We start from the raw sequence: 17,117 nt of genomic DNA on the forward strand, positions 1-17,117 counted from the left end.
TTTTATTTTTTGGCATTTTGAATGTTGACATTTGTTTGTTTGAGTATAGTGCATCTTAGTGTATACGTAATTAAACAAATATGGCTGTGTGCCCAAACATCCGCATTTTACTTCAATTCAAATTTTATTGAGTGTAGTGTGATTTACTTAGTCATTCTCATGCACTCATACCCATGCTTCACTGGAGACCTCTATTCAACCAGAGGTTCCGGTTGAGACCAGTTCTGCTCTCTTTGAGGTTTCCTGAGCACAGCAGAAATGTTCCATCTTTCACGCTCTCACTTGTATGATTTACAGCTAATAAATAATTGAAAAGCAGCAAATAATGGAATACCAGTATTACAGCATTTTAGAGTGCATGGTAGATTGATGATCCAGTGCAGTATGCATGCAACTGAAGCCTTGTGCCTGCAAGTAAAGCATTTAGCAGTCAATTTGCCTGGCTCAGACAGCAAGAGGCTGCACAATGAAGAGTGGCTAGCCTCCAAAGTCATTTTTTGGAACTATGAATGTAAAAGAGAAGGCTGCCAAATAAAAGCACGTGCTTTGTCTCATTGAACTATTGTATTATGTTAATCAAAAAAGGTTTCACCATCCAGTTAATTGTATTGCATAGGTCATTTTAATTAAATGAAAAACAATTTTCACATCATGAAACAAAACGTTATAGTATTTCTTTCTGTCATGAAGGCGGTATTATAGTCATTACTCTTATATCTAAAATGCTTTTCATTTGGTCTTGGTGTAGTTTTTTAAACCTTTTTCTTTGGTTTTTAGCTTTCAGCAGATAACTGTTTTTCTGAATTTTTCCAGGTTATAAAGTTGTCATTTGAAGAGTTTGACCTGGAACGAGGGTACGATACACTGACAGTGGGCGATGGAGGGAAGATAGGAGACACTAGACGGGTACTTTACGTGTAAGTAATATTCAAACTCCGTAAGAAGTTACACCTGAACTTGTATTATTCATTGATAATTATGGAAATGGAAATAAAATACCATTAAGCACACTTGTACAGCTAATACACGAGCTGTATATATATATATATATAATACTATGCAATTTTAATACAGTACATCTCTCACATAGCTAAAAAGAGTCTCCAAGATATTAGAAAAAGCTTGTCTGTTGTCACAACCCCACCCGCACCCGCCCACCGCCACCCCCACCTCTGGAGCCAGGCCTGGAGGTGGGGCTCGAAGGCGAGCGCCTGGTGACCGGGCCTGCACCGATGGGGCCCGGTCGGGCACAGCCCGAAAGGGTAACGTGGGTCCCCCTTCTCATGGGCTCACCTGTGGGAGGGGCCATAGGGGTCGGGATTCGTGCGAGCTGGGCGGTGGCCGAAGGTAGTCGGTGCCTGTCGTCGCGGCAATTCCCGAACCAACGGTGAGGGATGCCGTCAAGCTGAAGAAGAAGTCCTTTGTGACTCCTGAGGCAGCTGATGGGTACCGGCTGTCCAAGCGGAATGCAGCTTTAGTAGTCGCTGAGGCAAAAACCGAGGTGGTTAAAAAGCTCCTCGGGGGTAGATGAGATTTGCCTAAAGGCTCTGGATGTTATGGGGCTGTCCTGGTTGACAAGCCTCTGCAACATCGCGTGGACTTTGGGGGCAGTGCCTCTGGATTGGCAGACTGGGGTGGTGGTCCCCCTTTTTAAGAAGGGGGACCGGAGGGTGTGTTCCAACTACAGGGGAATCACACTCCTCAGCCTCCCTGGTAAGGTCTATTCAAGGGTGCTGGAGAGGAGGGTCCGTCGGGAAGTGGAATCTCTGATTCAGGGGGATCATTGTGGTTTTCGTCCTGGTCGTGGAACAGTGGACCAGCTCTATACCCTCGGCAGAGTTCTCGAGGATGCCTGGTAGTTCGCCCAACCAGTCTACATGTGTTTTGTGGACTTGTAGAAGGCGTTTGACCATGTCCCTCGGGGAGTCCTGTGGGGGGTGCTTCGAGAGTATGGGGTACCGAACGCCCTGATATGGGCTGTTCGGTCCATGTACGACCAGTGTCAGAGTTTGGTCCGCCTTGCTGGCAGTAAGTCGAACTTGTTTCCGGTTAGGGTTGGACTCCGCCAAGGCTGCCCTTTGTCACCGATTCGGTTCATAACGTTTACGGACAGAATTTCTTGGCACAGCCGAGGCGTAGAGGTGGTCCGGGTTGGTGGCCTCAGTATTGCAACTTTGCTTTTTGCAGATGATGTGGTTCTGTTGGCTTCATCAAGCCGTGATCTCCAACTCTGGAGCGGTTCACAGCCGAGTATGAAGCGGCTGGCATGAGAATCAGCACCTCCAAATCTGAGACCATGGTCCTCGGTCGGACAAGGGTGACGTGCCCTCTCCTGTTTGGGGATGAGATCCTGCCCCAAGTGGAGGAGTTCAAGTACCTTGAGGTCTTGTTCACGAGTGAGGGAAGAATGGAACGGGAGATCGACAGGCGGATCGGTGCAGTGTCTGCAGTGATGTGGACTTTGTAACGGTCCGTTGTGGTGAAGAAGGAGCTAAACCAAAAGGCGAAGCTCTCAATTTACCGGTCGATCTATGTTCCTACCCTCACCCATGATCACGAGCTGTGGGTCGTGACCGAAAGAACAAGATCCCGGATACAAGCGACCGAAATGAGTGTTTGAGCTCTCCCTTAGAGATAGGGTGAGAAGCTCGGTCATCTGGGAGGGGCTCAGAGTAGAGCCGCTGCCCCTCCGCATTGAGAGGAGCCAGATGAGGTGGCTCGGGCATCTGATTAGGTTATCTCCTGAACGCCTCCCTGGTGAGGTGTTCCTGGTCCCACCAGGAGTAGATCCCGGGGACGACCCAGGACACGCTGGAGAGACTACGTCTTTCGGCTGGCCTGGAAACGCCTCGGGATCCCCTCGGAAAAGTTAGAGGAAGTGGCTGGGGAGAGGGAAGTCTGGGCTTACCTGCTAAAGCTACTGCCCCCGGGACCCGACCTCGGATAAGCGGAAGAAAATGGATGGATGGATAACATTAAATTGTGTCGGCCCGGTGAGTATTTTATCTGTCACAGAAAAAATATTCATACTAAAAATTCCTTTGTTTATCTATGTGTCTCTGTATAGACTCACTGGGTCCACTGTACCTGACATCATTGTGAGCTTGTCCAATCAGATGTGGCTTCATTTGCAGTCAGATGACACAATCGGCTCTGCTGGGTTCAAGGCAGTCTATGAAGGTATGTTGTCCTGGAACACCTTGAACTTTTTGTCTCTAGCCACACACACACTCATGCGCACACACACGCCGCTCAGATAACAGTGTGTGAAAGTCAAATTATTGCTGACGCTCTTATTTAGTCGTAAACACAACCTCTTTTTTTTTTCTATCGCCGTGTGTGTATACTTGTGTTTAGATGTGTGTGTGTGTGTGTGTGTGTATGTGTGTAGTGAATTACAAGATGGTAATAAATGAATTATGAGTCAATCAGTTGATCGTTTTGCTTGGTTATTTTCATATTATCCACAAGCTGACACTGAGAGAGAGAAAGAGATAAAGCATGAAGACAGAGTGAAGGTGAGAGGGGACAATGCACATATTTGGAGAGGAATTCATTATTTAGGACACTTCATGCATTTTATAGATACATGTGATTAAATACAGCTTCTTACCTTGCAGTGCAGCCCTGTAAGCTAAATTGAATACAAGTGACAGAAAGGCCCAGAAAGGTAACGATGGAGGTAATTGGATCCTGGCAGTGGGAGAGGCAGAAAGAGAGATGGACTTTGAGAATTGTCAGAATGGGAGAAAATGACAAATTGAGTGAGAAGTTATAAATGTCTTACTCGAGTCAAAGACGAGTTGAAGGAGATCAAGTGTGTGTTATTGGTCCTTGCTACCACTCTTGCTAACAATGGGTCAGTCAGTAAGATCAGTCACTCTTCATGGAATTGTGAACACAGTATCAAGGCCTACAAAGGGCTGGGCGATTAATCGAAATTTAATCATGATTTCGATTTTGACTACTCACAATCATACTGTGCTGCTGCACTGGTTGTGTATGCAAGTTCCAGCATTGTAAACGCACCCTGAACGCACTCCGTGTTGCATGTAGCAAGCATGTGACGCATGTTCTTCTGCCCTCCCTAAGCTGTTTATTGACACCCCAGTTGGAGTTTACTGTAAAACTAAACGCACAGCAGAATTGCACACATTGTGTGTTTAAATACAAGACACACATTGTTTTAGAAAACACCAGCTTAATGCTAATAGTCAATTGAAAACCCTGTTGAAAGCCTAGCTACCATTGGCATTACGGGAGCGATTTACCTTGAAATAACGAATATTCACACACAAACGCCGTAGTAACACATGGAGACAGCTGATATAGCAATACCCACACACATATATATATTCTTCCTAAACTGAGAAAAACGACATCAATAAAGTTTCATTGTGACTTTCTTCTACACTTTTCATAGCTTGCTGGAAATGTGCAGCTCCATGCATACAGCACACGACACTGCGCCTAAGACACAGCAGAAACAGCAGATACAGTCATGGCTTTGGACAGTCTAAAAAGACGCAAATGCTTTCCCCCCCCCCCTGGCTGTCTGACATGAAATCACACTAAAATGTTTCTGTTTTAGGTCATTTAGGAATACCAACATTATTTCTATTAGCTAAATCCCAGAATATTGAGAGAAGGATTTTTTTTTAGGCAAATACAGTATATATAATAGAAAATACCGTTACCCCAGGTGTGCCAATGTTTTAACCAGGGTTGTATTTATTTTTTCTCTATTGTTTTTTATTTTTTAATTTGTTATTATTATTTAAAAATATATAATATAGTATTATTTTACTTGTTACAAATTCATTTTCTGGTTGTTCTTTTAAGTTATATTTAATCCTGAGTTTTGGTAGCTAAATACCAAGTTTCAAAATCAGTGAATAATCGTGTTTATTAATCTCGATTTCAATATCAATTAAAATAATCGGGATTATTATTTTTTTGCATAATTGCCCAGCCCCAAGTAGCATTGAAAAAGCTCAAATTCTATGAAAACAGATTGTGGTTTGTTAGCTTTTTTGTTTGGTAGTTGGTGCTTTGTAATTACCATTATTGCTAATTGCAGGACTGAAGTGGCACAGTAAGAAAAAGAGATGAGTGTGGATATTTCATTAACAGCAGTTTTGTCAGAATGTATTTAACGACTTGTTGATATGTTTGGTCCAAAATAGATGACACAAATATCCATCAAGTTAAATGTTTTCTTTCGCAATTGCCTTCCCTTTTTTAAAACCGTTCAGACTCTTTCAAACTCCTGTAGTTTTATATATCAGAAACATATTTTGGTGAACTGTTTTATAATCTGACTGCCCAGTTGAAAATAGCTGAGAGCAGCTCGCCTCTCAATATTTAAGGGTCTCAAGAAGAGTAATGAAGTCTGCTCTCCTGTCACAGTCTGGTGACAGGAGAGCAGACTTCATTACTGGTGATTTAATGTTGACAAACAGGACAAAGTCAGTGTTTACTTCAGAAATTTACAAGCGTTAACATGAAAGGCGAGAGAAGCAAACACACTACATGAAGTCACTTAAGGTTCCGAGATAGTCTTGAAGCCGACATTTTCCTTTAGGACAACTTCACAATTGGCTTTTGGTTTGTCTTTTTTGTCACCACCATGATGTCAAATCCTATTGTTTTGCAATCCTTTTAAGGACCTGGTGCCGTGTATCACCCTAAGAGTTATTCAGCAATGCTAGTGGGTGTACCTACTGTATATGTTTGCTTTGTAAGTTTGTGGGCACACAGAAAGGCCGTGTTACCGTCATATAGAAACACAGCACATTTCAGTAACTGAGGCTTTCAGTGAACTGTGACTGCCAACATTCCAGGCTGCAGGCAATTGGCTGCGAAGGCTGCTTCAATGTGAATAATATATTTTATTTTTCGACTGATCAAAGTACTAAAAGTAAGCAGGGCATGGCTTTATCGGAAGCCGTGTGCTCTCACAAAATTTGTGGTAATTAGGAATATTTAATTTACATTTTACATCACAATTGTGTAGATACGGTATATTATTTTCCCTTTTGAGTAATGACTGCTCAAATAAGATGTTTGAACTATATGCTTTATGTAAAAACATGTACAGGTGGCTTCATTAACTCATTCAGTGCCAGCCCTCCCAGTTAACATGGATATTTGACTTCTAAAGCAGTCAGTGGCAGTGAATGTGTTAATTGGCAGTAAAGCAAACGGGTTTGTTGTAACTCACGAAAAACCTTGTCAAACTATCCAGAAAAAATTCTATTTGTCTATCCATTTTCTTCCTGCATAACATTGGAATTCATTGGCCATAGTTTATTTTTGTGTTATATTTCCCATAATATTTCCTTTGGTGTTATAGTCCCTATAAAAATTCCTTTGGTGTTTTATTCCCTTTGCCTGATTATGCAGATTAATTTGCACAATAAGAGTCTATCGGGATGCAAAATGAAAAGAAAAAATAAAGAAGGTATATGAATTGAGAATTGAGATGCATATTGGGATGATGCACTCCAGTAAAATTATTTAATCAAATGTAAGAAACCTAAAGAATGGTAAGGAGTGAAATAGACATCTCTCTCTCTCTCTCTCTCTCTCTCTCTCGCTTACACACACACACACACACACACACACACACACAGAAAAACACAAGTGCACACGCGTAGCTCACCTTGAGGTATATTTGCCCAAAGCTATTCCAGGAGCATGGTGGAGCATGTGTTACCAGACAGCTGGTATGTCACATTTTAATGCAAAAAAGTATAGATAAAAAATAATGCCATTGATTAAAAACCTTTCCAATTAAGGTAGGGTGGGATGGAAAAAGTTGCCAAAGTCATCGAATGAGAATCCAACTGCAGTCTTGCTAATGTGTCATTGTTGCCAACAAAGCACAGAATATTTATCTAATTGAGGGATGCTGGCTATTTGAAAGGGAGGATAAAAGAACTAACATTCAGGAAGGAAACAACAGTGTGATCATATGGTCATGTGAATGTGTGTTTACAGCATACTGGCATATTTTCTTCCCTGTCATAAATATCATCCTGTTAGTTAAAGGAGCATGCCGCCACTTATTGTTTTGCCTTCCACAGTTAAAGCTAAATTGCTCCTCAACGTCCCTGTAGACAGCTTATCCGGGAGAGGGAACACGTTAGAATGGACCTCTAACAGGTTCTATCATATTCATTAGCTCTGCAGTGCACACACATACAAATGCACACGCAGACACACACACACGCACACACACGCACACACACACACACACACACACACACGTACACTCACAAATCGGCCCATTTTCTCTGACTTGACATAGCCATATTAGCTTGGCTGCTGGTGTCCCCTGCAGTGTTTTTGTCACACTGTTGACAGACCAATCAGGGATGCTGTCAGCTCGCTTCTAAAGTAGCTTTTGCTTATATTTGAGGAGTGGGACCTCATTTTCCCTATATGACATTAGCTGAGTAGACGGTGTCTAATAGTTTTCAGTCACACCAGGACAAACATACACTTACACCTAACGAAACCATAACCTATTTTATCAAACGTCAACTTCGCACATCGAAAATCTTCAAACTTCCAGATATTATTTTTTCTGTCAGAAGAAAAATCCACATCCCAAAACTGGTTTACGATTTTGCCATCAACACAACTATGACCATGAAATCACAATTGAGCTGAGCCTTGATTTATCACCATTTTGAAGCCTCAGTTAAGTACTTTTTTAATCATTTGAATTTGGCACAGTTGTTAACAATACTCTTCTCTGCGGTGTGCCAAATGTATAAGCCATTTATTTTCACTTCACAGGGACTTCAGTTCACTTAAATAACTCTAACAGACATGTAATGGAGGGATGTAAATGTAGAATAAAATAGTTTCCAGGTCGCACTGGCATAAGCTAAGCGAAATAGCAAGCACATCATTATCTCATCTGCATCTGGAAAGAAAACCTTGCAGGACATTTGGGCTCTCGTCCAAGAAGTTTCAAGTCAGAATTGGTCGGAACATCTCCATGGGGGGGGGGCGGCATAGTGGACGTGGTGTGATCCAAAACCCCAAAGCACCTCTGTTGACCTTTTTATTAACATGAAGCAGCATCAGCTCATAGGTCAGCATGTAAAGTATGGAGCGCTCACTCTAGTTTTTATTAGCCTCCCAGAGCAGAAGAAATGAGCATTCATTACTGTCACTGCTGTCGTTTACAGAATTGTAGATTTATGTGATTGGAAAAAAAAACAACAACAACAACAAAAATCTATAGTTTCTAAACATGCTTGATTGACTCACTTGGTTGGAAAATCACATTGTGCAGAGTGATTGGATTCTACTCGAGTCACGTAGGTGATGGTAAATTAGAAATGGGTGCTATCACTCGAACTTTTATTCACTGCAGCTCCATCTGCTTCGCTACTCCACTTGGTCCCAATACAAGCTGACTGTAACAGAGAATACTGAAATTACTCTTAATCGGACCTTTATTTGGCTCTGCATTTTAATTTTTTTGCTCATTTCTTGGCTACTTGACACAACATTTTGTAAGAATTGGCAACAATGTGTTTGTTATTTTTTTTGTGTAATTGCAGTGGTATAGTTTTCTGACTAAATAACCAACCAGCACACTTAAGAGTACACACGGTACAACATTTTAGTTATCCTGCACATCTAATGAGATGCAGTGCAAGAGTTAAATTAATTGAACACATTATAATGGTCATTAGTTGAAACATGACATACCTTGTCATGTCGCTAAATAACTTCATATACTCAAAGTACAAAAGCTCTTTTCCAAAACCCTAAAAATCTAGATCCTTTTTATTAACCACCAAATCTGCAGTCAAGCATTTTGTCTTTTTTTAATTTATTTTTTGGTTTTACTATTCCAAAATGACTGCCATGAAAAGGGGAAATAAAACTAAGCTAGATGTGTCCATTTACCCAGTACTGTATTTCATATTTAAACCTGTAAAATGTTCATGTGTGTGAACGTGGGGTGGGAATGCTTGTTTTTCTATATGTGCCCTGCGATTGGCTGGCAGCCAGTCTAGGGTGTACCCCGCCTCTTGCCCTAAGTAAACTGGGATAAGCCCCAGCTCACCCGCCACCCTCATGAGGATATGTGGTATGGAAAATGGACGGATGGGACTTATACTAAGCTTTTGTCACCCTTAATTTCAGTTTTTCTTTTGGTGTAAACGCACCTGGAATGTCACTGTGTTGTATGTTGACAATAATTAGCAGGGTTATCTTTATCTCTGCGTGACGCAGAGATCGAACGGGGAGGCTGCGGTGATCCTGGCGTGCCGGCGTTTGGTCGTCGGAGCGGCGATGGCTTTCAACACGGGGATGTGCTGACCTTCTTTTGCCAGTCTGCGTTTGAATTAGTTGGAGAGAGGAGCATTACGTGCCAGCATAATAACCAGTGGTCTGGTAATAAACCCAGTTGCATCTGTAAGTACTCGTGTGGTATCTTAGAAATTGCTTTTCTACTCTATCCCCCCCCCCAAAAAAAACAAATTAATTAAGTTTCCCCTTTGCATTCCCTCTCATCTCTGTCTGTATTCTCACTTAATTACCTTTTTTATACAACATCATTTCTTTCCAATTGTCCTTTATCCTCGTAGTCTCTTGTTTCTTCAACTTCACGGCCCCATCAGGAACGGTTTTGTCGCCGAACTATCCCGAGGAATACGGGAACAATCTCAATTGTGTATGGCTGATCATTGCTGAACCAGGGAGCCGCATTCATCTGCTCTTCTCTGACTTTGACCTGGAGCCACAGTTTGACTGGTTGGTGGTCAAAGATGAAGGTGAGGAGCGCTCTTATGAGGCAATTAACCGTAATAGTTACTATAGTAGGTTTTAAGAATGGGTGCCTCACAGTCAATTAGCAAAATTATACAAATACAATATAATGAAATTAATGAAAATTGTTTAATTACTGCCGGTTAATAATATCGTTTCTGACTGTTTATTGTTGTTGTTGTTGTTGTTGTTGTAATTTGTATTTATTTGTGTCAAAACTTGGCGGACAGTCTTTTAATAGTCACACTGTGGATGCATTTCTCATGTTCTGGGCCTGGTTGTTCAAAACTCGGTTATTTTTCAACCACTGGTTAAGTAGACTTAACCGACCGTTAACTTTAACGGCACCGTTATCTTGTTGTCCAAAACTCGGTTAACTTTAACCGGCTGTTAACTTGATGTTGAAGTTAACACACCCAAGGACCTCCGCTAACATTTTAACAGGGTGTGGTTAACTCTCAAGATGGCGTTCGCGGCTAACGATTCGCCTCAAACTTGGTGTGTATCATCTCAAGACATTGGACATTAAAAGTTGGGAAAATATCATATTTCATTGATTTATTCAATAAATAAGACATGACTGTGATCTATTTGTACATTTGAACGATCTTACATAATGAAGTCAAAAAGAAATATTGGAAATAGATAAACATGATTGTCTATATGAAGTACCCGTAAAATGTCTATATTGTCCACGGTAACTTGAATAACAGTCTAAAATTTGATTGAATTAGATATAATAATATAGGTTAAACTAGATATATCAAGCCAAAAGAATTAGCTCATGGATTTATTAAGAAGAGTTGATTATGTTCCACAATGAAGTCAGTTTTTCAGTAAGAGAAAATATCCCGCAAAATATCGACTGTAAAGTTTTTACTGATTTTCTCTTTTCACTGGATCATCGAATACCATTGAAAGTTTGTTCAAAGAGACAGGGTGATGACGATGCCTTTTATATAAATATATGTAAAAGTCATTATTGTTTATATTGATTATTATAGTTCAAAATATTATAAATAAATACCAAAAAACAATAGAAAGTACAATGAAACCTAAACTGGCATTCAGTAGAATAATGATAAAAGAGTTCATTTTTTTTTTCAAACTATCCTTATCAAAAAGAAACATGGGATATGATAATTATTGCTTGATATGAAGCATAAATTCAATGAGTCGTCTATAAAATCTCGAATAATTATAGGTGATGCTCCTTCTCTGTGTACAAAACAGAGAGCTGTATGTGTTTGGAACATTAATAGTACCGATAAATTCAGTGAATTTAATTTCAATATGAGACCGATTATAAATCTAGACACGCTATAATTGTTCCTGTAGACTATGTTACAGTGTACAAAAGAATAATGAGTTTATGGTTGTTTAATCTTACAGGAAAGTTCACCAACATTTGTGCGAAATGGCCTGGATCTGCTCACGACAGTTTTTTTTGCTAAACCGGAAATGAGGAATTGTGGGACATATTGGCGCTGACCAGTGACGTCAACCACACGGTTTACTTTGACGGTGCCGTTAACTAACGCCGTGACTAACCATGTTTTGAACAACGCATATTTAACGGTCGGTTAGCTCACGACGGGTTAAGAATTTAACCGCCGGTTAGGGGTTAACCAGTGGTTAAAATAACTGAAAGTCCATGATAATTGTATTTTTATGTTTGAATTGTTTCAGTATGTTGCACCAAAACCATTTGTCATTATGCTCAGAACACAGAAGAACTTTTCTGTTGCTGCCCATTGTATTATAGGTTAGTCATTGAAACTGAATTGAGTCGCGGGGGCCCACGACTGGCTGGTTATTACACTAAAAATTGGGTTTAATTGACTGGTGATAAACTTGTCTCTGGAGAGATTTTTATCTCTCTGACAATGTTGTTGAAAATTGCAGGGCAATTAGGACTGTTGCACTGGGCAAACTGAAATGAAAGTTTCAAAGCGCCAAAGTCTTCTAGTTCATTTCACTTCATTTAATCAGGACAAGTTACCTGGAAAAAAATACTGTCATGCAACATTTTGGACAGTATGATAAAGTTGTATGTACGAAATATAAAAACATTTGCATTTCAATTTAATTAAACAAATGTTGCATTAAATTGACTGGCAGGAATAATTGAGTTAATTGCTCAGGGCTCCCACTTAAATTGCGAATCATAATTCCCTTACCGTAATATTATTACAATCCACATTTATGCATTTAACATTTAAGTCACATAGCATTTCAATTGTTGCAGAACAAAGCAGTTCTGATAATTGATTTATTTATTATGAATACATTTTTTTGTAGGATGGATTCCAGGGAAAGCTCCATTTTATAATAACTGTTATAAATGAGTAAATGGTCAGTGTAACTTTTCATTTGTATATTCAACAAATTGATCTCGAAGACTAATTAGACTATCCAGGAACATGTCACGAATACATAATAATGATAATAATAATAGTAATAATAATAATAATAATGTTTCAGAAATGATAATTTTGAAATACAAAACGTTCAGTTTATGCACTGTATGTTATTATGCTAATTGATCTGCCTAGCATTCTCAGGGTTTTAAAACTTAAAATATATTATTATTGTTATTATTATTATTATTATTATTATTATTAGAATCAGGACCACAAACTGTACCTGTAATATGGGACATGAGGACCTTTTGTGGATGAACAGGGAAACATCAAATGGCAAAGGCTATATACTGTATTTGAGAGTAATCCTGTATGGTTTCTCTTTTGGGTTTCACTGGAGTCCCTGACAACACCTAACCCAATCTCCCCTCGGAAACATAGCGCTGTACAGAAAAAAGAACCCCCTGAATAGCTTCCATTTGATAGAAATTGTCCCAGCAGTGATACATACTCATCTGTGACAGAAATGAAGCTACTTTGCACAGACATTCGCTCATACCCGTGATAGATGTGCGCTATTTTCTACTTAATGAAATAGGTATACAGTCAGTCCTTTAAGAGCTATTGTGTCACAGGCCTCTAAGGACATGATGAAGTAATTTGAACTAGGCTTTCTGTCAGAGAGACAGAATTTTCCAGGAATTCATATGAGAAGAGTCATTTGGGTATACAGTAGCGCAAATGGTCAGGGCATCATGTTCCCTTTATTGTCAGTCTGCTTAGGATGCATTCATCGGCTGCATCTGTGGAAACTGTCATCAGCCATCCAACCTGTTGTGTGAATCACTGATGTCTGCCTGGTGCTTGATACCTCAGATCCCTTGTTGAGTCACTAGTGTTCAATGGGCTAAAAGTGTTATGATGTTGTTTATAGTCATAACTGGCCACCGGGTATGCACTCATTTTGGTCGCTCCAACTAATTTAATTTTTAATGAATTCCAGGGATGAAGTCTTTATTGATCATGTGATTGTGAAATGGCAGTTGTGTTATTGTTTGTTTTCTTAAATTACGTTAGCAGATGTGCACATTTGTTTGTTTGTTTTTTCATTTAGTTCACCTTCATTGTTATTAATTATTTTGTTAACTTATTCAAGTGTGACATTCAGGAGTAACTCCCACCTTACCATCATTCCACACATCTCCATTCTTCTTCTGATTATGCCTTGTTCCAACTATGTCTGTATGTGTGTAATTGGCAAATCATTTAGGAGTGTTTCAGCTCTTATTTTCTAAAATGTGTACATATACTATAGACATAAAATAGCATATATATAAAGTCACCAAGCTGATATATACATATATATATATATATATTTCTTTCAGGTCTATCTGAGCCTACCACATTTGGGACGTTTTCCGGAAAGGATGTGCCATCCCAAATCGCCTCACATGGACACATCATGAGACTGGAATTTCAGTCAGATCACTCCAACACTGGAAAAGGCTTCAATATCAGCTATACAAGTATGCGCCCTTCAGGCTTTTCTTTCAAGCTACTCAGAGACATGTTTCAATTCTGACCATAATAATGTCAGCTTTATGATGTTTCATTTTAGCCCTTCTGCATTCAGTACATTTTACAGTCAGCATTCCTGTTCTTATCGCATAGACTTATTTTTGTAGAATCTGTCACGGTATTAGACAAAAGACCCAAACGCAGAAAGACAGTATAGAGGAAGGAGTTAAGCAGAACAAAGACTTCACTGAAGTTGACAGAGGCAGCAGGGGAAGAAAAACGTTCTGCTCCAAGGTTGAAAACTCTCGAAAATTCCAATACAGCAGGCAAAGATCAGGAGCAGGTGAACAACAACTGATCAGAGACACACACAAAAAACCACAAGGATGTGAAGACAGAACAGCAGAAAACTGACTCAGTGGCAACATTACATGCACAAAATCTCCTCAATGACTTACACTGGTAGCAGTAATCTTTCGATAGCAGAAAAAAATATCTTCATGCAAGGACATGAATGTCTTTTTTTTTTTATGTGCATTAAATATTATAAGCAGTGGACATGGGACACAGTATTCTTTACAGCATTAAGTCAAGAATGTGAAAATGTTATATGTATAATATTTATGTACAAATATTTTACTGTCTTTAACATTGTTTGTAATTGTGTTTCTTTGAAGCATTTGGCCAGAATGAGTGTCATGATCCCGGCGTTCCCGTCAATGGTCAAAGGTACGGGGACCAGTTTCAGCTCGGCAGCTCTGTGGCTTTCCGTTGTGACCAAGGATTCATCAGGACCCAGGTAATTGATATTAAAATGTTCCGCTCTATTAAAAACCCAATACAGCATAAGATTAAAATGACTTTTGAATTGAAAAGACTTTGTAAAGCATACATAAATGACATTTCCAGGGGTCAGATCAGGTCACCTGCAACATTCAAGATGGAAATGTTGTTTGGTCTGCGGCCGTGCCTCGCTGTGAAGGTAAACATGCTCCTTCTGTTTTTGATATGCACGAGTAATGAATTACTATTTGAAATATACCACTTGGAGAAGTTTACAAAGCATTTTCAAATGTGCCTCCTTCTTGGTTTAAACTTACTCATGCACTATGTCCTCTTGCTTGTCCCCTGAACATCCTCATTTTGAGCCTGCAAACTTTTTCACTCTCAACAATACTCTTTGATTTGCATTTGCATTGGTTAGAGAGCTATGTATTCATGATACACTCACAGCATACCTTCAATACACATATAGTGTATAGGTCAAAAGTGCAAGTAATAATTAATGCACAATGAATGCAGCGGGACTGTGAAGGAGGAAGGAGTGCGCGCGTGTACAGTGGCAAGTGTAGTGACGGCGACCGGGGAAGAATAGCGATTAGCGGAGGACCCGTTGACGTCGAATGTGCAGAGGAGCTAATAAAGCCATTAAAGCAGCAAATCGGTGCTTCGTGCCTTTATTGTTGCCGCCACCCAGCTCAGCTGTGCAGGACAACCTCGGCCCTGGAGAAGGCGTCTCCCCTGCGTCTCCCGACCACGGTCAGGTGACCGTAGCAGGAAAGGTTAACACTTCGTATAAAGAAATTAAAATACATTCAAATAAAAAAATAAGATGCTGTACTTACCATTACTCCTGAGAGTGTGAAAAAAGGAGGGCGAAAAAGGCAAAGATACTCCCGGCACACAAACACAGACAAGCACTATGCACTAGCTAAGCAGAAACACTATGGTGCTGGGGACAAAATGGCAGACGAGGCACGGGCGTTGTAAAGTTGAAACGTCGTAGGTCGAGTACGTCGTAACTCGAGGACTTCCTGTATATGCCATACAAATATATGAAGTGTTTATGCAAATGATAGCGCCTTTAATGGACTGGTATAGTTTACCAACTGTATGAGGATGTAAATATTGGTTCCTGCAGCCAGCTGAACTGCAAATAAAGTGAAAAAACATTCTGTAATAATTTGAAAAAAAATATATATTGCTTTTTACCACCAGTAATCTAACTAGTAATATTTGCGCTCTGTTGAGTATGTACAACTCTGACTCAGATTACTATTATTTATGAATCTGAATCTGTGTGTTTCTGCAATGTGGACATTTTGAAAGGAGTTAAAATTAATAGGGCAAAGGATGACTCTGTTGAGGTTGGGAAAAATGGGTGTTGTGCACATCCCACAAGACACCAAAAGAAAAGATGAAGTCTTCCCTCTATGATTGTCTCTATACTCTGTGGTACTTCTTTTCACTGTAGCTCCATGTGGAGGCCATCTCACTGCGCCTACAGGAGTTCTTCTCTCTCCTGGTTGGCCTTCTTTCTATAAGGATTCTCTCAACTGCAACTGGGTGATTGAATCGCAAGATGATCACGCTGTGAAGATACACTTTGACAGGTTAGTTTTTATCTATTTTTTTTGTCAAAGGCACCTTTTCTCTGGTGTTTCACGATATGTGTTTTTGTTTGTTTTACATTTGAAGTTGCACAGTATGTAAAAAAGTGACAACATGGTAAATTAGTAATTGAGAAGAATGAAATGACATCAGTTAAGGGGACTTAAGATACATCCATGCAGATCGCCACTATGACACAACTCCTCTGGTCAGGATCACTTGTTCGCATTTTCATGACAGTATTGTTTTTTGAGACTGAAAACATGTTTTAATACTGGTCTTGAACTAGATAAAAAAAAACAAAAAAAAAACTGGTTATCATTCCCGTCTACTGTAAGTGGAGTTGATTTTTGAAAATATGCTCTTGGGTAAAACCGCAGCTGTTGTGCTCACCAGGAGGCCAAATCGCCTTAAAGCTTTATTTGCATAGTGTCATTACACTTAGGCCTGATTATTTCTTTCCTTTATTGGCTATATTTGTATAGTCTTTAGTATCCATTGCTAGCATGCTATCATTATATTAACTAACAATAGAGTCAATATCTTTCTCTTTAGCCTTTGGTTTAGCAACAGCGTTTCTGAATATTTTCCCCATCATTCACATGCACTTTTTATGGGAATTTCAGTCACTCTTTCATTTAGTCTGGTGCTATCAGATGGTCAGGTAAATGTAAAAGTAGTATGTGCTGCAATAAATGATTAATTTTGGAGTTTCACTTTTCTTTCTGGCAATGAGCCTCAAGCAGAAGCAGCATAGCATGAAATTGCTATGGTTGAAATCTATCTATTTTGGAACTTAAACATAAAGGCCACGTCACCCGCACAGCCTATGAGGCATTCCATTTGTGGAGGATTGCATTCATGCAAATGTTTTGTGCAGACACAACTTTGTGTTCGGTTTTGTATGAAAATATTCAGGTCATCTTAGATTGCAGCTTGTGTTTTTACTCGTCTGCTATATTGTTTTCTATCCCGGCAAATTGCTAATTGCATCCAAATAACAGTCCATCCCTAAAATGTTTACTCTTTCATAATGATAGCTTT

General features: G+C 39.7%; 1 protein-coding gene across 2 annotated transcripts in view; it reads left to right on the top strand.

Annotated features, from left to right (window-relative positions):
* The window catches only part of LOC133474361 (CUB and sushi domain-containing protein 1-like), a 570,296-nt gene that overhangs the window by 382,580 nt on the left and 170,599 nt on the right, over positions 1 to 17,117 (top strand). For both annotated transcript variants that reach the window (XM_061765990.1, XM_061765991.1), the window contains exons 11-18: positions 814 to 917; positions 3,068 to 3,180; positions 9,265 to 9,447; positions 9,621 to 9,806; positions 13,550 to 13,690; positions 14,360 to 14,481; positions 14,592 to 14,664; positions 15,937 to 16,075. In XM_061765990.1, coding sequence (XP_061621974.1) covers positions 814 to 917; positions 3,068 to 3,180; positions 9,265 to 9,447; positions 9,621 to 9,806; positions 13,550 to 13,690; positions 14,360 to 14,481; positions 14,592 to 14,664; positions 15,937 to 16,075 — 1,061 coding nt within the window. The remainder of the gene's footprint in view (positions 1 to 813; positions 918 to 3,067; positions 3,181 to 9,264; positions 9,448 to 9,620; positions 9,807 to 13,549; positions 13,691 to 14,359; positions 14,482 to 14,591; positions 14,665 to 15,936; positions 16,076 to 17,117) is intronic.

Source organism: Phyllopteryx taeniolatus, chromosome 2 (genome assembly GCF_024500385.1).
Source record: "Phyllopteryx taeniolatus isolate TA_2022b chromosome 2, UOR_Ptae_1.2, whole genome shotgun sequence".
NCBI lineage: Eukaryota > Metazoa > Chordata > Actinopteri > Syngnathiformes > Syngnathidae > Phyllopteryx > Phyllopteryx taeniolatus.